A 24,174-nucleotide genomic window follows, 5' to 3' on the forward strand; every position below is an offset into this window, starting at 1 on the left:
ATGTGTCCAAGTCCAAGCTCTGCCTGCTGCTTTGTTTTTGCTCTGTTTAATAATTGAAATACATTTTGATGTGATTAAATTTCAAAGTAAACTGAGTTAGAAACAGTTTGTTCGCTGGCCGGGTTTAAGTAGTGAATACTTGTGTTTTCTAACCTGTTATTTCTCTTTTCAGATAGAGCATACAGGCAGACAAGCTTCTGAAAACCTCCTCCCAGCATGCAGTCATAGCCCACATTATCCTCTCGAGTACAAGTGCTGATGAAGGTAGAACATGATGTGGTGGCACCGAGCCAGAATGGCCCAAAGAACTTTGTGTTCTTCCTCCTCTTTCCTGAATCAACTGTAATTTTGTAGCTGTTGTTAGCTCGATTCCTCCTGGAAGGCAGCCAACTGCTTTTATTTGGTAAACGTGTTGCCATGGTTAATGTTCACTTCATCAGGGAACAGTTCCCTGAGCTTGAATGACTAATAGCATTTGGGTAGGAAAACACAAAGGGGGGACTGGAAATATCCCCACGCTGTGTTGGCATTTCAGTCCTTATTACTCTGTGTGTGTGTGTGTGTGTGTGTGTGTGTGTGTGTGTGTGTGTGTGTTTCCTACCTGCCTCCAGACTGTTGCTCTGGTACACACTCTTGTGGTGTAGGCAGGTGGCGTTGTGTCCGCCACACACCATGCAGGCATCCACCTGCTGCTTTGAGCCTAAGATGAAGTCACAGCCAGGTTTCTGTGATAAACACAGACAAACGCTTTGAGAAGGACAGTTTGCTTTGACTTAATGTCGCTCCTGTTTTTCCTAACAGCGTGCATTTTCTGCTGAGAAGTAACCTTTCTTTTGGCCTTTTCTTTGCCATGTAGTCACCTCCAGCTACTGCCGGGCCTCAGCTCTCTTCACTCTTCCTTTCTTTCTCGTATTTGCTTCTCTCTGTCATTTGCTTGCTCTTACAAACATTTACTTTGTGGAAAAACTGTACCCCAGGGCCTCAACAGGGCAGAGTGGGTTGGAGTCGTCTCTGTAAATGCCAGAGTAAAGAGCAGCGAAGACGAGCAGGATGTTTTATGGTGTGTGAAGAATCTGTTGCTAGAAAGACGACAGTGGCTGCGCTCTTCTGTGGTCTCCATTTCTGCTGTACAACCCAATCAAAGAGGTTCCCACACTAGAGATCAATAATCTGGAGAACCTATTTAATTAAAAACACATGATCTGTTTGCACAGAAGACGACATGGATGCTGTGACATTTAGGCATGAAAGCAGATTGACAAATTGAATGGTTGAAGTTGTTGCTGAGCAGCTCTTCTAAAGTCTAGAACTGATACGGTCAGTTCACTGTTTGGTTGTTCAACAGGAAATGAACAATCAGAATCAGTAATTTAATCATTTATGTCATCCAAAGGATGACAGCTTTCCCACTGGTAACCTCCACAGCTGAAGAGAAAACTATTCTTTTTCTTAAAGTCAAAACTAATCAAGTATCAAAATCTGCAGTTTCTCAAGTGGCCACTTGAGGCAGGCGAAAACAAACCAGCCAATCCCGATGGACTCTCCATTCCAGCCAAAGACAATAAACCCACTTTGGGGTTGGATCAGGAGGGCATCCAGGGTAAAATCAAACATGTGGTGCTGCCTGCTGTGGCTAGGGAGCAGCTAAAACATAGCTAGTAATTGCAGAATGAAATAATTTCTTAAACTGAAAAGAGTTTAGATAATTTTGTGTGGTGTACATTAAAGAAACACCGCAGTTTTAGCTGTGAAGGAGTATCTACACTTACACTGCACACATACGGTCCTGTGTTCATGTGTTCACCTGCCTGAACTCAGTTTGTTACCTGCAGGACTCCACGAGCTGCAGGCTGCATCTGCTTCTTGTTTCAGGCCCAGGGCAGCTCTGACCTGGGCCAGCACAAGTCTGTGGCCCATAAATCCTCTTATATGTGCCACACACAACATGTGAGCATGCTCACACACAAATACACACGTATGCACATGCAGCATATGTAAACAGACACAAATTAATCCTTTGTGGGCTGTGTAAAAATAGCTTCAGCAGTGAGCGTCCTCCCTTGCAGCAGATGTGTCTGCTGAGTGTTATGTATGCATGTCCCAACAGCACACGGGCTCCAGGACCCATGAGACACACGTTTGTTTCCTACCCAGTCCCCATCCGTGTGAGGGTAGGAGAGGTGAGAAGGGGACAGGCTAGATGTGGGATTGTGGAGAGCTCAGCAGAGCCATAATGCTAACTGAAGGCTGCAGTCTACACTGATGAGAGAACTGTGGTCCAAACGCACAGCATGGAGTTCACTTCTCCAGAGAGCTCCAGTGAGACTGGTCAACATCACTTATGCCTCAACAGAGTGGAGCTGAAGGCACAAGAGACTCGGGCCAGTTTTCTTTTGACATCGCCGTCATTTGAAAGCTTGGATGAGTTTTTAAGGATTTCTGTTTCCAGAAGTACAGCTCCTGTTCATTTTTTCCATAGACATGTGACTGAGTGCCGGAGCACCTCAGATGACTGAATGGACACGTAACTCTCTTCAAATAATATTTATTTGATAGAAAAGTGAAATTATTTGTTTTTTAGTAGAAAAGGAACAAAAATTAACCGTAACTCTCAATTTGGCACAAAGCATCCACATATAAAATCAAATTACTGTATAATGACTTTAAAACATGTAAATAGTTTAACTTTTAGACTATAGTGTGGTGAGAAAATATCCTGATTTTTGCATTCCTGGTATAGACCGGACGTGACATCTGCAGTCCAGTCACAGGTGTGAAAATCAAGTGCCCATATTAGGAATATCCCCTCTCTGTGACATCATACTGACCCAAGAGCAGGAAAAAATACCTGAAACAGACTGACCTTCGTATCTGAATCCTCGGCCATGTTCAACATAAGCATCTGGCATTGCTTATGACAGAAAACAAGGAAATCCATAATAGGTCTGCTTTAAATCTTCTATGCGGTAAACATAGGAAACACTGACACACACACAGACTGGGTACCACTCACCAGGCAGCGTCCGTTCACACACACTGCTCCTGAGTCCTTGTCGCAGGCTGTGCCGTCAAGCACTCGGCCAAAGTTGAAGTAGAAGTTGTGACCCAAGGCCAAGCAGCTGAGTTCACAGGGGTTAGAGCCTGGCAGAGAAGATATTCAGTCAGTGGCTCATTATAATATTATGGGAAAATAGGTGAAGCAAAGAGGCAGCGGGGGAGGTGACTGAACAGCAAAAACAACCAGAACATGGAGAAAGAGAGCAAACTGAACGAACAGCAACAAAGTCCTGGGATTTAACTTCCAGTAGGCCACAGCAGGATGTGCGAGCTACACGGCTGCCACAAACACACAAACTACAGCTGCGTACAGCTGCTGAGCTTTTTTATTGTTTAGCTACAGTCTGTATGGGCCTTAAAAAACACAGTCTCTGCACATCCACGAGCTATACATCTGAGTCCCTGGAAAACAGAAAAAAGCGCTGTTTTATATGCTCATCGAGGCTCTGAATGTTATTGGGGAACACTTTTTAAATTCATCTCCAGACATTTTGCTGTAGTTTGTTATATTCTACACAGATTAAGCCCAAAAGACACATTAGGATAGACTTTTCAGCTCACTGTGGATTTTTGATACGCACTAACTTGTTTGATGGGTTTTATTGAAGATTTGTGGTTTGTTATGTATGATTAACAAAGAAGGGAACATATTGACACAGTCAAACTGTGGGAAACTGACTTCCTTTTGCGCCCAAATGATGAGTCCCCTTACAGTAAACCATTTCATTTTACAGTCGTGGTTTAAATTCAGTGTTAGGACCGAGCAGGCTGCTTATGGTGTTAGTGTGGTGCCATCTGTCCCATCACGATGCCCACAAGTAGTAGAAAAACTGTATTTCAAATATATCTGGTCTAAAAGCCACGAGTGCCCAGGAATTGCTTTATTGGTGTGCAGGGTTTTTTGTGTTTTCTAGTTTTAAAACGTGCTTCTGAAGACAACATAGAAAAAAGTCTCTCTTTCAATCCATGTTAGATATCACTCTTCTCCTCAGAGGCCTGTAGATCGAATAGGAACGTTCGCTGGCTTTCAAGGAAGCATCTTTTGAAAGAAAACCATTTTTCCTTCAATCTGGTGATTAAATGATGCCTGCAGAGAGTAAACTGTGAGCTTAGAAAATTTTCATACATATATAAAAACCACACATTGCATAAATGAGCCATCTGTCTCAGCATTCATATGGTGACTCTATAACAAGCCACGTGGGACTAGTTACATCCAAAACTGATCTCTTCACTGCACAACAAAAACAACAACATATACTGAAGAAGTCTTAAGTAGGAAGAGGGTGAATCATCTCACTGACCTCCATGAAAGGTGGTCCATCTGAAGGAGTTGCCAGCCACCAGCGGCCTGTCATTAAAGGCAGCACACTGCATCTCTCGGAAATCCTCCGAGCCAGGGGGACAGTCCTGCACACACACAGACACACAGCATCAACACCCTGACGTCCTTGAGGATGAACCTTTGTTACGACCATGCCATACAATATAGGCTTCACATTGAGGGAACCTTCTACCTGATTTTGAACTCTCTCAGTGAAACCGTTTTGAGTGCTACACTGTAACAATTACTCTGCATACAGAGACACATTATTGCTTTATCATGAAGCGCAAACAGTGGCAGGACCGCCGCCGCGGTGCAGACGCAGGTTAAACTGTCAGTGAAATTCCAGATCACACCCTGAAAGTCGCTGATCGTTATACCCTGGACATTCCTTCACGAGCAAACATTAGCCATTGCTCTACAGTGTTTGCATAAAATGTGTGTGTGTTTTTTTTAAATAAAGACCAAAAGCCTTTTTGTTGAAAGGACCTTGGTGTTGCAGATCTTGTACTGTCTGGGATCTCCTGCACATGGTCCACCCACTGGATTCCTGGGACACAGAAATAAAAGAGATGTATAGGATTAGGTAAGAGAACAGTAGGAAACACTGTGGCTTAAAAATGTTAAAATATAAATTTCATATCCCTTCAAAAATATCTATGAAGGTTTTTCTGAAAAAAAAAGTCTGACTGAAACGTCGCATAAAATTTTGAAAACTGTCCGTATTTTCTCCCGTGCTAACCTTGTGATGCAGGTGCGTGACCTCACAGATGCTCCGCCCCCACAGGTGCGTGAGCACACAGACCAGCCGCTCCATGTTGCCCACTCATTTCTGAAGTGCAGCTGCCTCCGTGTGCGAGCTGGACGCACCGACGAATCGTTGCTGTTAGGACCCCACGCCGAAATCCAAGAGGGCTGGAAAAAAAGCATAAAACAGAGAGACAATTACAAAGACAACTTTAAGAACAGGTAACACAAACATGGGAGCATGAGAGCAGGACACTGGGAGAAGATCAGGTAGACACCAAATGAGTGTACACGCTGAAACCTTTTATCAAATGTAGATGGAGTATTTGTATTGGAAGCATTAGGTTTCTATCATATCTCTCTGCAGTTATTTAGGTCACAAGAGTCACAGTAACAGATGCTAGTGTTGCAGTAACACATGTTGCAACCTATGTATATATTCTGTGGTAGGGGTGTTCGATATAACGATATATATCGGATGATGATATAAAAACATCTATCGTTTCATTTTACGCTATTGTTTGTTTCGTGGTGTATTAAAGTTCTCTCTTTCTCTTATATTTAATATAACCACACTACAGGCGCCTGTTTTTATGCGTCGTGGTTAACAACAACCATGGTAACAGCATCGCGTGTCCGCTTGTTTATGTTCCACATAAACCTTTCACAATAAAGCTCAAGATCCTGTTGAGACTTTTCAAAATAAACTGAATCACGTGAAAGAGCAGATTATTTACGGATGAGAAGTAAAAAAGAGACGCCAGGTGCTAAAAAATAGTCCTTAGACTCAAACGTTAGAACAGGCTTTTCCCCGCAGCACGCCGTGTAATAAATATTCACAAAGAAAACAGCGGCCGTTACAACTTATGTCTAAAAATGTATCGTTTCATGCATTGGTTAAAACACTCTACTCCAGGTACACGACGCCCAGCTGGAAACACTTCCCGCAATACGAGCTGCCCGAGATTCACAGAATTTACAGAAAATGTTACATTTTTGTGATTTATATCGTTATCGGGACGATAGAAATCTTATATAGGGATATGAGATTTTGGTCATATCGCACAGCCCTATTCTGTGGTTATAACCAGAGATTTTTCTTTAGTTCACAGTATCTGCAAAGAAGTTTAACTATAGTTGTGGCACTAATCTACAGGCACAGGCATTCTTTATCTATGCATTGGCTGTTTAGAGCTTTGTGTGCTATTTTCTTCCATGACATGCTTCTTTCATTCTAAAAATGCTCCATTTACACATGTAGTCTTAGTCTGAGCGTTTATGCAAACGTCAATGTCAATGAATATTTATTATCAGAAACTGTTGGTGCCCAGAGGTTGAACACTGACTTTCCTAGCCACAAACACGTTTCCATCCTATTTTTATTCCTCTGTGACTGGCTCACAATCATCTTGATCCATGTGCTACTGTGTTATGTTTTTTTAATATGATCTTTCTTTGAACAATGTTTAAGTTCTTACTGAGAGATTGAAAGTGCAGAAACAACACGACTCCCTGCTCTGTTGTTACTGTGCTCTGCTCTGCAATCACTCTGCACTCATGTCCTGCATGTTCAAAGCTGTTAGGTGGCAACTGGCCACTGTCAGCAACTCCGAGTCATTTGTGTCGTGCATAAGGGAGAAAGCAGAGAATGATGAAATATCGTTTGTGGGAGGGAAAATCCTGGAGCCAGATAAATCTATTTAAAGAGCAGACGTATGAAGAACAACAGTCAACCTTGTGAGCCTGGTGGATCAGGATCAGCGGAACAATAAAAGTGATTAGAGAAACCTCAGTGCTGCTCCTCAAACACATTCCACAGTTTCTGCCCTGGAGGACGACTGAAACTGGCAGCATTCCCACTGGTTGCTCATACTGCACACACACGTTTAACTCTTTACACACATGCAACAGCTGCAGCAGACTCGCTGTCATGGATGGCTGAAGCCACAGACAGCAAGTACACAAAACATGTCAGACGGAAAGTTGGTTACATGTATTTAAACTGATTCATATCTACAATATTTAAACAACACTGAAGATTACATTTGAAATAAATCCAAAAGAGGCAGCATGTGCACTGAGAGAGACAAGCTGAAGAAAAATGATTTCAAACAGTTATCTAATAAAGACTTTATGCCAGCATGCCGACGATTTGTCACATCCTGAGGCGTTCCATGGGAAAGCTAAAGGTAACCTTCCGCGTCCCCATGACACGTGCCCGATTGTGGATGGAATCCAATAGAAGGGTGCTGCCGGCGGTAGCTCACGTTCCAGCCATGTATTCCAGCCCTAACCCTAACATCATGCCTAACCTTGTGTGTTTTCCAAAGCAATTCATGATGAGAAAGTAAAATAAATGTACATTGTAGATTCAGTCCAAATGGTTCTCATGTTTCCTTCTGTTTCAAACGCATAACATAGGAACGTGTTGGGGGGCTGAAAGCGTAACATACCGACGATTTGTCACATGGCATCAGATGTTACGCGTTTGGAGTGAGAACGTGTTGCTTATGCATGAGTATGTTTCTTAGTAAAAGCATCATATAGATTTAAATCAAATATTAATTTAATGATCTGGCTCTAATTTAACAGTTGCACCAGGTTATGTGGCAAACAAGATGATTATTACAACCTCAGCGTGCTACTCTTCACTGTCATAACATTTTAAATGGTGTCAGTATTGCAACAAAACAACACATTTACTGAGTTTTACTGCAACAACAACAAAAATGGATGTTCACAAATGAAACAGAAAACTCTTTGTATGCAGCTGATGTTGCACCACGTCTGTGTCGGTTCATCCAGGTCCTGGTTTAAGTTTAAGGAGCAAGAAATCCAACAGACTTCTTTAGGTTCCGTGAAGACGTTTCACCTCTCATCCAAAAGGGAGTCTTCTTCACTTCTAAAACCAAAGAGTGGCAATGTGATGAGGCTCATGATTAATCTGAACTAGGTTTTAAATACTGCGGACATTTGGTTTACGTGACAAAAAGAAAACAATAATGGATTGACCTCCCCAGAGCTTGAACCTCAAGCAAAGAAGATCTTTCGACTGTCCTTCAAGAAGCCTGGTGAAGAAACAAGAAGAAAGCCTGCCTACACCAGTGCAGGCTGTGTTGAAGAACAAAGCTTTCCTGCTCATGAGAAAATGTCAAACTCTGGTTTGGCTGTTATTAAGATAAACTTTAGTGGAAAAAGGAGCCAGGCTACTAAACAAAGGCTGATACGTGTGTAAACCAAGATCACTGATGTTAATTCAATTATAGTCTATAATGTTTGTTTAAAATAATACTGACATTATTTCCTAGTTTTAGTTATGTAACTAAATGAAAAAATAAATCATCTACTGTCACGGCTAGCAGGGCAAGCCGTGTGAGTTTTAATAGAGGACCCAAGATGCAGGCAGCTTCAGATGCAAGTGAGCTTTATTAATAAGGATGGACACACAAACCGGAATGTAGCAGGCACAAAACAAAACCTAAGAGAAACCTAAACTGGGAAAACTAACACAACTAACCTGAAACCAGAACAACCGCAGGGAGACTCGGGGAAGCAACAAAGAGGAACCAGCAACAGGCAGGAGAACACACAGGGCTTTAATACTCACAGGACTAATTATGGGATGGGAGAGAGGAGGGGAACACACCTGGGAGAAATCAGGGCTAACGAGACACAGACATAAAGCTGAGAACACTCACATGTGACAGAGACCTTCAGAATAAAACAGGAAACTCACAGACACAGAACCAGACAAGGCATTGAACTTAACAGACAGATTCACGAGCAGACAGTGTGACACCATGGACAGACAGAAGGAACACAGAGAAGTGGGAGCAAGTAGGCTCAGAACAGAAACCTAACAAATGACAAACCTTACCGAAAGACATAACCAGAATAAACAAGAACATAGAACAATATAAGGAAACACAAAACACTGAGTTGTCAGACTCAGGATCATAACATCTACAAGCTGAGTTGTAATTAATATTAGCAAGAAAGGTTCAATTCGATCCAATTTTATTTATATAGCGCCAAATCACAACAACAGTCGCCTCAAGGTGCTTTATACTGTAAGGTCAACCCTACAATAATACAAACAGAGAAAAACCCAGCTCTCTGGGCTAACACCATCACTGCTTCCTTGACTACAGTAGCTTCCTGGGCTTACACCATCACTGCTTCCTTGACTACAGTAGCTCCCTGGGCTTACACCATCACTGCTTCCTTGACTACAGTAGCTCCCTGGGCTAACACCATCACTGCTTCCTTGGCTACAGCAGCTCCCTGGGCTTACAATTCAATTTACAAGTCACCCTAGCTTTACTGTACGGAAGGCGTCCCTCAGTGTTCAATTCTAGGCCCCCTGTTATTTTCACTTTATGTAAATGACCTGCCCAATGTGTGCAAAAATGATTATGTATGTTGATGATACGGTAATTTTTACACAAGCCAAAACTGCTGATGATGCTTTCATTGGCATTACATGATCTACAAAAATGGCAGAATGACTCATGCCTGTGCCTTAATGTTAAAAAGACCATATCGATGTTTTTTAGTAAACCTATAACAACCGTGGCTGCAGTAAAAGTTCGCCTGGGTGCACAAGAACTAATTAATGTTGAGGAATTTAAGTATTTGGGAGTGCTACTAGACTTTTAAATTATCCTTTAAAAACACGTTAAAAAAATATTGAAAACTGTAAATGTTAATATACAGAACTTTAGACATATCCACACATCATTTACAGACACGGCAGCGATTACATTCCTGCACTCTATGATACTGGCTCATATTGAATACTGTATTACTATATGAGCTTTGCTGCTATTGGGCCAATCGAAGTGTGCTACAAAAGAGCATTGAAAATATTAGATAAAAAAAAAACCTTTTTCATATCACCATTGTTAAATTTTAGATAAATACAAGTTTCTAAATTTTACTAATTTCAAATTATTCAAATCTGCCTGTCTAGTATACAAAGTTGTACATGGTCTGACGCCTCCACCAATGAGTGATTTTTATTAAACAAAAGTCTAGCAGTGTTGCCGGGTCTCGACTGACTCGAGCCACTGTGAGAGGTGATTGTGAACTGACATTTAGACGGAGCACCTGTTCACAGATGCTCTGTCATATCAGGGAGTGAGCTTCTGGAATAGTCTTCCACTGTCGGTGAGGGAAAGTCTCCCCATGTTTAAGAGTCACTTAAAAGGGCAGCTGAGGGACACAAACATGTGACCATGTTTAATAATCATGCTTTATATTGGACGTGAAAAAGAGTTAGTGTATTACAAAAAGGGAAACAACTATTAGTGTAATGGGTCAGTGCAATATCAGGACAGTCAGGGCATGTGCAATACTGGGGTTTGTGCAATATAATTGATGTGTTTCCGTTATTGTTCTCTATATTGTCCTCTGTGTCCACTCTTCTTGTCATTGTCTGTTCTAATATAATGTGATCACTGTTTTTGTCCTTGTCACATGATCTGTAAATAGTGTCTCTGTATGTTTTTACTAACATGTGTGTAACACCAACCTGCCAGAGGGTCTACAGATGGAAATTAGCCAAAGGCTATAATCTGGCATATTTACATCTGTTTAAATGTTCATTAATATGTTGCCCCGCTTTCTAAATAAAATAGATAAAAATAAAATAAGAAGCAGTCAGTGAATCATGGGAAGCAGCCTAAGCCTATTTCAGCATGTCAAAAGGTGGATTCAGGGTCACCTGATCCACCTCTATCAAAAAGGTTTATCCGAACTCCCATTCTACCTTTAAATGACGCAGGATGGCCTGCATTATGAGAGCAAAGTGCTCTGTTGGGGTGATACGGTACTGTGAGGTCTTTAAGACTCGATAGGGACGGATTATTCAGGACCTTGTATGAGAGGATTTTAAACTTAATTCTGGGTTTAACAGGGAGCCAGTAGCAGGTTAGGTCTGCACTGTAAATATGTTGACAGAAATATAAAAACAAAGTTAGAGGATATAATGAGCTGAAAACAATGCAACCCTTCAAAATGAACAACAGATCAGCAGTGACTGTGAAAACTGCTTCATGTAGCTGCACAGTCAGGAGATAAACTGTGATTTAGCCATTTCATGTTTCCTGACTGCAGTACATGACGAACAGTTTCACCTTGGGGTTACATCAATCCTGTTTTTCAAAGTGTGACAGCCACTTTACAAAAGATAAAATTCATCATGTAAGAACTGTTATTAAAAGCCGTCTGAATCCCCCGAGCTCAACATTAAATGGCTTTTGGTATCCATAAATCAACATGTTAAAACTCCCACATCTAAAACTTCAAAACAAATCCTCTGTACTTTGAACGTCTGGCATTTACGTGTGTGGAGAAAAAGCGACAAAGTGTCTCATAATAAAAAATAAAAAAAATGGTTAGATGCAAACACACCCTCATACAACGTTACACACAAAGCTGAGAGTGACCTTTGCTATAACTGTCCAGCATTACTATGGCAGGGTCACCTGAGGTCACTGTCATTAGCATCAGCGCCAGCCAAATTAGCCTTGATAACAGCTGTCAATGGGTCGGACTAGCTTTCTAATTAACTAAGTTGACCTATGACCTTTACAATGTCCCCATCTCTCCTCCACCATTCACACCAAACAGAGAAAAAAGTGTCTTCTTTGCACAAAGCAAACTGCATAAAGAAAGAGAGACGGAGTAAAGAGTCTACGTCTCTCTAGCCAGCGTGCAGGTAAACTGCCACAGTGTAACGTTGTTCGACTGTTCGCCTGTCTGACCTGGCATAACTGTTTCCATTCTGTAAGCTGGATGGACAAAGGGTCTTTTCTCCAGGGTCGATACACACTCATATAGAGGGGAGTCTGATGTGTCATTTGTATAAAATATACCTGCAAAGAATGACACTTGTGCTCCAAATAAAGCAGGAAAGCATTAATGTAATTAAGATAATTACTGTAGTGTGTGGTCAGATCAAAAGGAAGACATTATTCCTGATTCAGTGTTTTAATCTGTGTAAAGTTGTGTAAAAGTTGAAGCTCTCTAGTTAAAAATGTGAGTTTTGTGCCCGAGAAACAAATCCTAATCTGCAAATTTAACATGCAGCTTTGGGAGTCAGGGGTGAAGATTTGAACTATTCTGTTGTTCAAGTCTCAGGTAAATATTTCAAGCATCTGATCTGTGTGATTATAGAGTTGATGTTGTTATGTTAGTATATTTGTCCACAGTTTTCCTCCTTTTCTTTTTTTTGTTTTTTTTTTGCCTGTCCCGTTTGGCTCTTTTGCCATCAGAATTGTTGTCTAAAGGCAAACAAAGATGCCCAACGGATTTACTTTACCGAATTGACCATCCCAGCCTTGCCGTAATGGTCCATTTGATTCACCTTTTATTGTTTATTTTATTTTCACTTACTGAATACGGGACAGACTTGACTGGGGGAAAGAAGGGGAGAAAGAAAGAGGGAAAGAGAAACAGCTGAGAAGAGGGACGGGGGAGAAGGGCAAAAAACAAAAACCAACAGAACGGGCAGAGGAAAAAAAATGCATATATCAATCACCTGGATCACCTGCTGAGAAAGAAAAAAGAAAACAAGCAGAAGAAAACGAGAGTAATAGAATAAACAACATCACAATGATATATGGGAATATGACAGTAAATACTAAATATTAAACATTATTGTGCAGCACATAAGATCAACAGAACACAGTGTGCTTTGAGGTAGGAGCCAAAAAGGGTGTCGTTTGTGGGTGTGATCACCCGTGTGTACACCTGTGAGCATGGACGCGCTTGTTTTTTGTTTTTTAAAAGGTTCCTTCATGTAATGATCTGCTAGAGGGTGTGGGGGGGCCACAGCCCCGTCCTCCAGGGCATGAAGCAGGTATGGAGGAGATCCAAACTCCAGACATCCAGAGGCCCCCAGAACACAAGAGACCAAGGAAGACCAACAGAGGGGCAGCCGCGCCACTGTCCCAGAAAGAGCTGAGGAGAGTCCCAGATGAGGGCTCACTCAGCAGCCGCGGAGCAGAAGCCAGGGGGAGTTGCAGTGACGCGCCCGTGAGCTCCGCCGGCAGCCAGCCGTGCCTGAGTGACCGAGCCCCAGGCCGAGAGGCCGGGGGCACCCCACCTCCGAAGTGGCCCGAGCGAGCCCCAGGCTCCAGGCCCCGATAAGCGGCCGCCAAGGAGTGAGCCGGTGTGTACCTGGACGCCCATCCCCGGACACAAAGAACCACCAACGCACCGATGTCTGAGGGAGTCCGCCACTGGCAGGGGAAGTGGTGGTAGGGGGAGATAGGCCTCCAAACCTTGGAGGGCCTGAGATGTCCCCAGAGAGGTGGCGTCTGACACCCAACCTGACATATAGACACAGACATACAGGCACACACAGATACAAACATCCATTCCCACCCTCATGCTCTCATATGCACTTACTCCACACTCAACCAACGTGGAGACAGACATAAAGAGACGCTGTACACACGATCACACTCCCCAAGCGTACTCTACAAACCGGGTCTAGGTACCCTTGCCCCTGGAGGGGGGAACTGCACCCAGACCCAGGTGGTGTTACCCTTTTCCCTGCGGTGGGGGGAGGCAGACCGCCCCGACTCCGCAGCAGCAGGAAGGCCCCACACTCCAGACCGCAGTTGGATGGCCAACTCCCCCTCCTCACAGTTTTCCTCCTTTTATTTCATTTGCACTTTGTAATTTTTTTTATCAGTCATGAATTCATTTAACAGTTTCGGTGTTAAGAGACGAATGATTGTTTTTTGTGGTGATGAATGCAATTTTTTTTTTTATTAATCACTAAATATCGGTAGCAGTTGTAAGCATATGATTTCACGTAGCATAGATGTTTTTGATAATTATGAGAGCTGCAGTATCTAGAAACACTTAAAGACACGTAAACAACCTGCAGATACTGGCGTCCACACAGCTGGGGGCGCTGCAGTAAGGCTTACACAGTAACTGAAATGGCTGTTTCTTTGCAGCCATAAACCAAAGTTCCCAGTGAGAACAAAGAAACGCAGAAGCATCACAGCCCTATAAAAGTGAAGCAATAACATCTGTACATGCTGTTCTCTGAATCCAAGGGGAAATACACCAAGCCTGTGGCGGGGTTACACCATGTCCAAGTCTGGTGTATTTCATGTTCTGTTTTTGCCGTGGCCACCCGAGACGCTGCCAGCACAGCTGCAACAATGACCGAGAGCAAAAGATGTTTCAGCAGTGTAAACAACTCTGAAACAAGGATTGAAAATAATGTGTTACTAGTCTTTTTGAAATGACACAACTGTAACACGAAAATGAAGAATGAAGAATGGATCCATTGGTCTGTTTCAGGTGTCACAGCAGCTGGGAGGGGGGGGCAGTGTCTGAGTGTGGTTATTCCAGTCAGCCCTCGGGGAAGGTTGGATGGTTGTCTGCTTGACCTCAAGACAAATAGCGATGAAAGATGCGGTAAGATGGGAAAAGGTGGCATAGCAGCGACAAACACAACAGAATAGGAGACAATGAGGATGCTGGCTTGGAGCAGCGCTCCTCTGCTCAAGACAAAATCCCATCAGAGGACAAACACCCTGCAAGAAAAAGCCAATCGGCTCAATCGCTGTGACTAGTCTATGGTCTGTGATTGGTTTATTATCTAAATGAGCTGGTCCTCTTTGGGACCTGAAAGTTGGGATTTTTCTTCCTCACAAATGGCCTTAATCACAATATTTAACTCTGAACTGTAAGAAAAAGAAGGCATGAAGACAGGATAACGTGGGGGCGGCTTTGGGATATGGCTTTAGGCGCTGGCAGGTTTCACATGCAAATAAAACACGATGCCATTTGTTAAAACACTCTCTTCCATTCTTGCAAAACTCAACACATACGTCATCCAACTTTCAGTGAATTCCTTAAAATCTGTGGGAATACAGGGCTCTAGACTGACTTTTTGCCACAGTTGCACTGGTGCACCTAAATTTTTTTTCTTAGGCGCACCAGCACAAAAGTTAGGCGCACCCAAATTTTTCAACCGCATCGCTTAACACTGTAGTTTTACCTGTGCACTTTTTTGGGGGGGGAATTTCTGTCTATACAGACAATATTGATTTGTAAATGATTAACTAACAATCTTGTGCTTGTACAAAGTGCTTTGTCTACAATATTGCCAAAGAGTGCCAATGTTAAACGTAATCATCACATCGGTCTCCTCTGACGACCTGTTTGCTGCTGCCTGCCGCTGAAAGGCAGTGGGGACACTTGGGCAGTGCATTTATGACGACATATAATGTGTTCTCTGGACACACTGTGCTTTTTCAGTGCTCAGAGGTTAATGGGTTCATGTCAGAGCTGGCTATGAATGTCAGACGGATCAGGCCTTAACAAAAAAGTTATCAATCGTTCTTTTCATCTTTTCTCATTACCCACAGCTACATCCACCTCTCAGGCCTAGGCTGCTCACCAGGGCTGGGTATCATCACTGATTTCTATAATCCATTCGATTCGATTCACAAAGTCCCAATTCGATTCAATTTTGCCTCAGAGAGTCAGAAATATTATAATTCTGATCATTGATCAGCACTGACACTTGTGAGACTTTATCAGAGATGTGAACATCACAGCAGAGGCCTTTGTGTCAAAGTAACGGAGGATAAAACTCAGAAAAACATGAAGCAGATTTTCCTGGCCTGGCTTTTTATAGCAGATAAACTTAAAAATATTCTGCATTTTGCATAATTTTAAAAAGTTTAAATGTCTTCAGTATTGAACAGCAGAAATCAGTCTTTCTTGTCCGACGTGGTTAAGTAAACAAAACAAAACAAAAAAAACAGCGGTCGACAGCGCCGTAAACAACGGTAGACTGATGGGTAATAAGCGAATGAATAATGCAGAAAACAGATTTGAGATGGGAAACTGTTCTTGAAGTACACAGAGAGAGAGAAAGAGAGAGAGAGCTGTGCATGAAGTGTGATTTTTATTGTGGTGGAAGCAAAACAGCAAAAGTAAGAGGGAATTAATGGTGATGTTTATCAAATGTGAAGCGTGGTTTGCTGCTGGTTCAGTGAATTTTGGTCGTGTACCTGCTCTCATTTACTGTTTGGTGGTTGTTGAAATAGTTTTATGAGCTTTAACCTGAGATTCTGGTGTTTCTGGTAAAATAAGTTTATATTTAAATGTCGATTCAGGATTTAATGAATCGATATCGCTTTATTCAAGCTACTCACCTCTCTCTATCCGCCTGCACTTTCAAACGTACACACGAAGGACTACGGGAATATCTGGACCATGACCAATCAGAGAGGCCCCGCCCCTGACTGTCTCTGATTGATTTAGACCACGATAGGGGCATAATGTGTGTCTTTTAGAGTTGCGGAGGTTTTTTTTGTTTGTTTGTTTGGTTTTTTTTGTTACTCAAAAAGTTGGTCGCACCGGTGCGACCTAAGATTTTTTTTTTAGTTGCACCATTGAAAAATTTGGTCGCATTTGCGACTAAATTGGTCGCACTCTAGAGCCCTGGAATACAATTTATGGAGCGCTATAACAGGAAAATTGTCATAGTAAGATCAAAGATATTTAAAATACACCAAAAAAGATAAATATTATAATGATTTTTCATTAATAAGGAGAATACCAACAGTATACATCAGTGGGTGATTCAATAACAAGTAACAGAGAAAATAAATCACCAGTAGTGCCATTTTGTTTAACTTTTAGCATCTCCTAGGTCACTCTTTCATTTTTTACAGCACACTTATTAACCATTGATTTACTGATCAATGTCTCCATTCTTGATTCATGTGTCTCATTACCATCAAGCTGTCTCCTCTGGGGCTTAAACATTAGGTCAATGTAGAATTGGTACAAAAAGTCCTTCAGTTTCTACTAGAGCATGAGCGAGTTGTTATTTTTTTAACAGCCATCTTGAAACTGAAGTCGGGGTTGTAGCTGCTTTTAATGACAGGTGTCTCAAACTAGGCAGCTACAGCTGATCGGTGTTGGTGCTTTCTGGAAGATATTATTACAAATAATCCATCCTGCTGCAAGGTAGAGTTGTTGGTTAGCGTACTAACCAAGCTTGCTACCTTGAGCTGAGCTAATATGTTAGCCCTCCAGCCTCTGGCCACTCCAAAACACAATCTGTCCAAAGCTATGAAGAGTTTAAAACTAATGTGTGACCTTTTCATCAAGGTCGCTATGTTTATCTTTTATATACAGTCTATAATTAGCACCAGAACATTTGTTGGCTTGAGAGCGAGCGATTTTTGTTAGCTGATAGCAGCTATACAAAAAAAGTGAATTCTTAGCTAAACTATGGAAGTGTCCAAATTCGTAGACTCCGCCAAATATGGTCGACAAATGCGTCCTAATTTTCCCCAGAATATCCCAGAATTCATTGTACGGCCCAGCCAATTCCAGTTTCCAATAATGGCGGACGCTACTTAGTTGTAATATTACTCTTATTACTCTTTCACTTTTAAGATATTTTCAGGCGAGAATGTAGCTGTGTAAAGTTCAAATATCTGCTCGGTTTATCACAATGTCACATATTTGCAAAAGTGCTCCGACATTTTAGGAGACGTCTGTTACCCACCAGCTCGATAGCTCGCCGGGAGCTCGAGGGTCACTAGAGCCGCTGAGAATGGCAAACTCCCGACACATGGTTTTCAGACCCCCACAGTCTTTCACTAGTCAGGTTAAACGTGATATATAAGTCACTTAATAACTTAAAAATGTTATTGTTTGTTTTTATTTCAATGTTTTATTTGTTCCTGAGTAAATCGGTTTGGCTGAGATTAAAGTTCTAGTTTTCACACAGCTAAATAAACATCAAACAGAAAACTGATTAAACAGAAGTGTGAGATGGTCGAGAGTTTACTCCTGTGTCCTGTTATATTTTAGATAGAAAGGAGCAGACAGCTAAACTCCACCGAGACAGCTGGTGACGCAAATCTGAAGGCTGGACCGTCCAATTTCACAGCCGCTCACTTCTGGCCTACCCGGCCCACGTGGACCGCTAAGGCCGGGTCCTCAGGAGGATACAGCCTATGAATTTGAACACCCCTTAAGCAGTGGCGGAGCGGTGGGGTGGGGTGGCTTGCTGGGCTTAAGCCCGGGTCGTTTTTTAAGAAGCCTGGGGTCTTTTGGAGTGTAATTTTTTCATAGTTAGATGCCTGGCTGACAACTGTATAAAACAAAAACTACACACAGTATTCGAAGCACATAGTGCACACTTTGGGAATTTATGACTGTGCGTAAATCCCCCCTAATATTGGTATGATCCGAGCTCAGACACTGAGCGAGGGGGCGGGGGGAGCTGCTGTCTGCGAGTGCGCTGTTGGAGAAGCGCAGGGAGGCAGACAGAGGAGAAATGACGTTTGACCAGGTACCAAAGCAAATCATTCGTACTGTACAAATAATGTAAATATGACGGTGAATCACGAAAGATTGATATCAAACTGATCACTTGACCCATATTACGTTACTTTCTCTTCACGTGAATCAACAAACGGCGAAATGAAAAGCGGAACAACAACAATGCTGTTTCTTTAGAGAGTCTTAGCTTACATGTGTGTTTATTTCATATTTTCAGTTGTTTCCCTCCACGGCTAAATAAATCGGTTTCAGTAATGCACTGATATACAAGAATGGACATAAGGAGCTTCTTTCAAAGAAAAAACTCTGGTAGATGTTATTTTATATATTATGCTTTGTATGTTGTTCAGTATATTTCTATGCAAAACAAGAGGAACTTCAACACACAGCAGTACATTCACAGCTGAAACCAGATATTTACATACACTTTATTGAAAATACAAGAACATTTTTTACTGTACAACATCAATTTAGAGTAAACTTGTTTTGGATAAATAAACATTGAAATATCTTTTGAATTAGTTAAATGTCAGAATAAAGAGAGACAGAGCTTCTATTTTTTATCACTTTCGTCAAATTTAGGAGTACATGTACACTAAGTTTATTGTTAATTAATAAGAAAACTGCAGACGATTCCATTCTGAGCTGAAGAAGCTTCTGATTGGTTAGTAGAGTCCATGTGAGTAAATTGGTGGCACAGCTGTGGATGCTTATAAGGCAAAACACAGAGCCTGTTTCTGTGACATGGGAAAATTAAGAGATGTCAACCAAAACACCAGGAACAGAACTGTGGAGCTCCATAAGTGTGGCTCAGTTTGAATACAATTTGGTGCCATTTGCAATTAAGAAATACAGACAGTTTCTCTCTTTACTCTTAAAGTTAACAAATATGTTTTTTATATTTATCAATCTAAAAAAATAAACATTTAGTCTGATTTGATGTTACAATTAAAAAAGTGTTTTTATCTGAAGAGTATTTAAACATCTGGTTTCAACTGTATATTTGATGATGTTGGTGTTTGAGAGAGAGAGAGAGAGAGAGAGAGAGAGAGAGAGAGAGAGAGAGAGAGAGAGAGAGAGAGAGAGAGAGAGAGAGAGAGAGAGGGAGAGAGAGGAACAGAGAGGGAGAGAGAGAGAGAGAGAGAACAAGAGCAGGTGAGACACACATGTTAGTCAAATGGTTGTTTACCAAAAGTATCACCGTTAGGTTTGTTATTTTTCAGATTCTATATTTATTGAGTTTTGCAGGCTTGTTTGCACAACACGGCTAAATAATTATATAAACGTTTCTGAATCTAAATAGTGGACTTTGGTAGAATTAAAAAATAAGTGTAGTGCAGGTCTATGATGATTTTTAGTGCTACTATCATCTAGTTCTGATTACGATTCTGTTTTGGTTAAATCCTAAGTAGTCCTGATTTTGAACTGTTGTAGTCCTGTTTTAATTCCGGATCAGTTCTGGGTCTGGTTGAATTGGGGTTTAGTCTGTGTGTCTTGATACAGCCCCGACTTTGTTCTGCCTCGCTGCTTAATTATAAAAATAGTTTAAGGTGTCCTGCATATGTGAAATATATATATTTTTTCTCATATGAAGTCATTCTTTCTTTTGAACAAAACTCAAAACAGAGCCTATTAATCCCCCCCATCCCACATGCATACTACCCTTTAGGGCTAAGCCCCAGGTGTATCAAATGTCTGCCTCCGCCTCTGCCCTTAAGACTGATGATTTGACTGAAAAGCTAATGTTTCAGTGTATCTGCTGTTTGCCACTACATCATAAAAGTATGAAAATGAAAACGATGGTTAATCCCAGCCTCAGTTTGGTTAAGCTTAAGAACCAAACTCATGACAACTCAGTACAGCTTAGGAAGCTTCCACAGAGTCACGTCATTTAAAAAGGAGCCTTGGCTGACGAGCTTGTGCTGATGTGGGTGGGTTGGGCTTACACTCTGCGGGGAGGACAGGGACACGGGAAGGACCAGCAGCAGGACAAAGGTCAGGGCCTGGCAAAGAGTCAGCTTCCTAGAGACAAAGAGAGAAACAAACCCCGTCAGTCGCTTGGTGACGTCGCCCTTTGCTGTTTCACACATCAGATACACATGAATGAAGAGCTGCAGAAGTAAAGATGTACATGTTGTTGCAAACATGTTTGAGCAGGAGACAGAGAAGACAAAAGAGGATAGAGGAAGAAAAGGCACTGCTGACACTTCAAACAGACGAGGTCTTTAGGTCAGTGATAATATACACAAATAAGCTGCCATACTACCCTGAACCCCTGAGGGCAGCAGCCAAGGTCAGGAATGTCCCCCGATTCAGTAAGTATCATTCGTTCCCCCCACCCTACTCCCCCAACTCACCCCCACAGTATCATATTAACTCCCACAGATTCTGAGAGGTGGTGACTGCCCGCCTTGCTGTCCCACCACTCCCCTCGCCTTACCTCCCACTCAGCTGCTGACCTTTAGCATCAAATAATCCACATGAAACCTTTTCTTTTCTCTGCTGGCATCAACTCACTGTACATTCAATTTTAGCCTTAACAGATAATTTTGTTGATGATGGATTTCTTGAATATATCAGGTACTAATAAGGCTGAACTAAATATGTTCAGATGACCTGTTTGCTTGAATAGATCAAGTCTTTCTGAAGGTGGCAAGTCGTAATTCAAGAATTGGAGCTGACCAAGTTAGAATTCAGACAAAGATGGTGACAGAACTGACATTGATGCTTGTTTTTTGTAGTTTCTTTTTTTGCAGTCTTTGATCATTTTATTTGGCACAGATACAAACATTTTGTTTTTTAAACCCTTTTATCTCACACTGTCTGACTTTGTCTGACTCAGTCGTCAGTACAGCAACCTGCTCAAGCATGAAGGTACACTGTTTGACAAAACTGTACTGACTCAAAGTCGACTTATGTACTTTTCTGGATTATTCAACCATATCCCCCAGCCTGTCTTCATCCACTTTAAGCACTTTTAGGACTTCTAAGAATTACATCTTGAACTTAATTCGACATAAACAAGAGCAACAGTGACATCCTTTTAGGGTGAAAATAAGTAAATTGGAATTTATTTCAGATTGTTTCTAAATTGTAATGTAATATTAACGTGAAATGTAATATTTGAACCCAGGATTTCCACTAGAGATTATTTTAATCTTCTGAATGATTTTGTAATGAACAACCCACAGATGTGAAATGTAGTGACCAGATGTGCAAAGCTTGATCAGACTTACATTTAGTAAATGACGCTGACCTTACAAATCTGAAAATGACAGGTTTAACCACTGAATAAATGAATATATTTTTAATTCAAAAGCAATTCTAGGTAACTGCAGTAACACCACTGTGAGGCGGTGAGATTCTACCAGATAAAGTCTCTGTTGAGCTTCACGGTGACTGTGTTTTCTGCCTCATCTCTTTCCTTACCTCCAGGTTAAACTCAACAATGACACATCCATCCTCTGATTCACCAAAGGATGACTGCTTTCTTCTGAGAAGTCTCAGTGATTCTGGGAAAAGCTCTTTGATTGCTTCCTTGCGCTGCTTTGTAGACAGTCACAGTGTGTCATACTTTTGAGTGTTTTGTGATGGAACATTTTTATTTTCATTAAGACAAGTCGACAAAATAAAAATGCCAGACAGATTTCATTTGTGAACGGCAACTCAATATCCTCCATTTCTTTACTTGTGCCCTCTCCCCCCACATCTCAGCTCATCTAGCTCTCTCCCCTGATCATAAACACTGAGCTGCTCTAAAGCTTTTGGAGTTGGCTGTTGGCTCAGTCCCAGGTCAGTAGGTTGCCCTGTCCAATTAAACGATACACATCTCGCTACATCTCCCTCACACTTGGCTGGGCAGCCCTTCCCTTCGGAGACTCGGCTGCTGTCCTGGCCTTACATGGGAGAATTCTTATCAGAGGAAAAGAGAAGGTCGCAGTGACCGAAAGAGGAGAACATTAATCACAATTAAAGGAAGAGGCCGTCACAATTTTATATACATTTCCACTGTGTGCACAGCTTAAGAGCCACTAGATTTGCAAGTTTGGTGTTTTTAACATCAAATCATACACTTGTACTATCCATTCGTCCATCTATTCGCTTCCGCTTATCCTTTTCAGGGTCGCGGGGGGCGCTGGAGCCTATCCCAGCTGTCATAGGGCGAGAGGCGGGGTACACCCTAGACAGGTCGCCAGTCTGTCGCAGGGCCAACACACAAGGACAGACAACCATTCACACTCACTCGCACATTCACACCAGCGTGTCCTGGCAAAAGAGCCAGGACACGCTGGAGAGATTATATCTCTCGGCTGGCCTGGGAACGCCTTGGTGTTTCCCCGGACAAGCTGGAGGAGGTGGCAGGGGAGAGGGAGGTCTCCCTCCACCCTGCCTCAGCTGCTGTCCCTGCGACCTGATCCCAGCTAAGCAGAAGAAGATGGATGGTTGGCTCAAGAATTTCGCACAGCATATATAATTGATTTCTTTCCAAAATGGCAGTCATCCATGAAAATGCGTACATGTCTTTGCACTGTAGGTTTTATTCTGGTAGAACAGGACAGATTCTCCACCAGATACATGTAATCATCATCAAAGTGGAGCTCTAAATGCGACTGCACTGTTTTTAAGATTTGAATCTCTGTACAAGGATCACGAGAGCCCAAAACGTGTTTGTAATTCATTCCCATATCTTTGAGTATTTGAGAGTGAAAACAAACAGGCCTGTGCTGCAGTTCTGTGCTGTGTCCTGGGCGGGACAGATGTTTTTATGGGTGTGTTTTTCCTATAATAAATCAATTAGCAGGCTTGTTTTAGACATGTAATCCACTTTGAGCTTGCATTAATCTTCTTCTTTTTAACTCAGTTAGTTCCAGTTTGAATGGAGCTGCATGAGAAATGAGGGATTGCACAACAAAAAGAGAATAAAAATGTAATCCTTCATATCATGCACTATATGCAAACCATTTGTTGGGGAATGAAGTATAATATACATGCAAGAAAGAAAACAGAATGTTGTTTGCTAAATGGTTTGTTGTGATCCAACCCTCCCCTTTCTTCACTGCCTTTCAAATCCAGGCTCACAAGGAGGCTGAAGCTTCTCCCAGCTGTCAAGGGTGAGAGGCAAAGTATATATGCTGAATATGCTGCCCGTTATCAGAAGGCTGACACACAGACACACCCATTCACACTTACAGCCAATTTACAATAATAAACACATTTTCTCAGTGACAATATTTGTTAAGAGAACTGCTTTTTTATTATGTTCATTAAAAAGAATCATCACTTTTCCAGAGATAAGCAACACTTACTCATTTATGAATGAGCATGGTTTCACAAAAACAACATTATGTGAATGTAGATCGATGAAGGAACCCACAAAACTGAGTCATTTCTCAAGTTTCACTTGATCTTTGGCTGCTGTTGTTGAACATGAAAAGATCAGCAGCAGCGACTGACTGGTTGGCCCCCTCACTGCAGGGGCCTGCACAGAGGTGAGCAGGAGTCAGCCCGCCTCCTCCTGCTCTCATTATTAAGACTATAGCAGCACATTAGCGAATAGCTGCAGGGCAGGGGGAGGGCAATGGCTCTAATCAACGTGAGACTAGTTTTTTATTTGGACTGACATTAGTGGAGCTCATGACTTTAGAAAAAGACCAAAAAGCACAAACAATTTTTAAACAAATGACGAACAGGATATGGCTAAA

The 24,174-nt window shown here is 41.9% G+C and overlaps 1 protein-coding gene across 1 annotated transcript in view; it reads right to left on the reverse strand.

Moving 5' to 3' along the window:
• Window positions 1-24,174, reverse strand: part of adamtsl5 (ADAMTS like 5) — a 63,390-nt gene that overhangs the window by 16,806 nt on the left and 22,410 nt on the right. Inside the window, exons 2-7 of the mRNA XM_085358130.1 lie at window positions 20,419-20,494; window positions 5,124-5,296; window positions 4,871-4,931; window positions 4,362-4,467; window positions 3,014-3,141; window positions 602-725 (exon numbers count right to left, since the gene is read on the reverse strand). Coding sequence (XP_085214256.1) covers window positions 602-725; window positions 3,014-3,141; window positions 4,362-4,467; window positions 4,871-4,931; window positions 5,124-5,296; window positions 20,419-20,494 — 668 coding nt within the window. The remainder of the gene's footprint in view (window positions 1-601; window positions 726-3,013; window positions 3,142-4,361; window positions 4,468-4,870; window positions 4,932-5,123; window positions 5,297-20,418; window positions 20,495-24,174) is intronic.

This window comes from Diplotaxodon limnothrissa, linkage group LG1 (assembly GCF_057381915.1).
Source record: "Diplotaxodon limnothrissa isolate DT_005_m linkage group LG1, D_limnothrissa_male_GT1.1, whole genome shotgun sequence".
Taxonomy (NCBI): Eukaryota; Metazoa; Chordata; class Actinopteri; order Cichliformes; family Cichlidae; genus Diplotaxodon; species Diplotaxodon limnothrissa.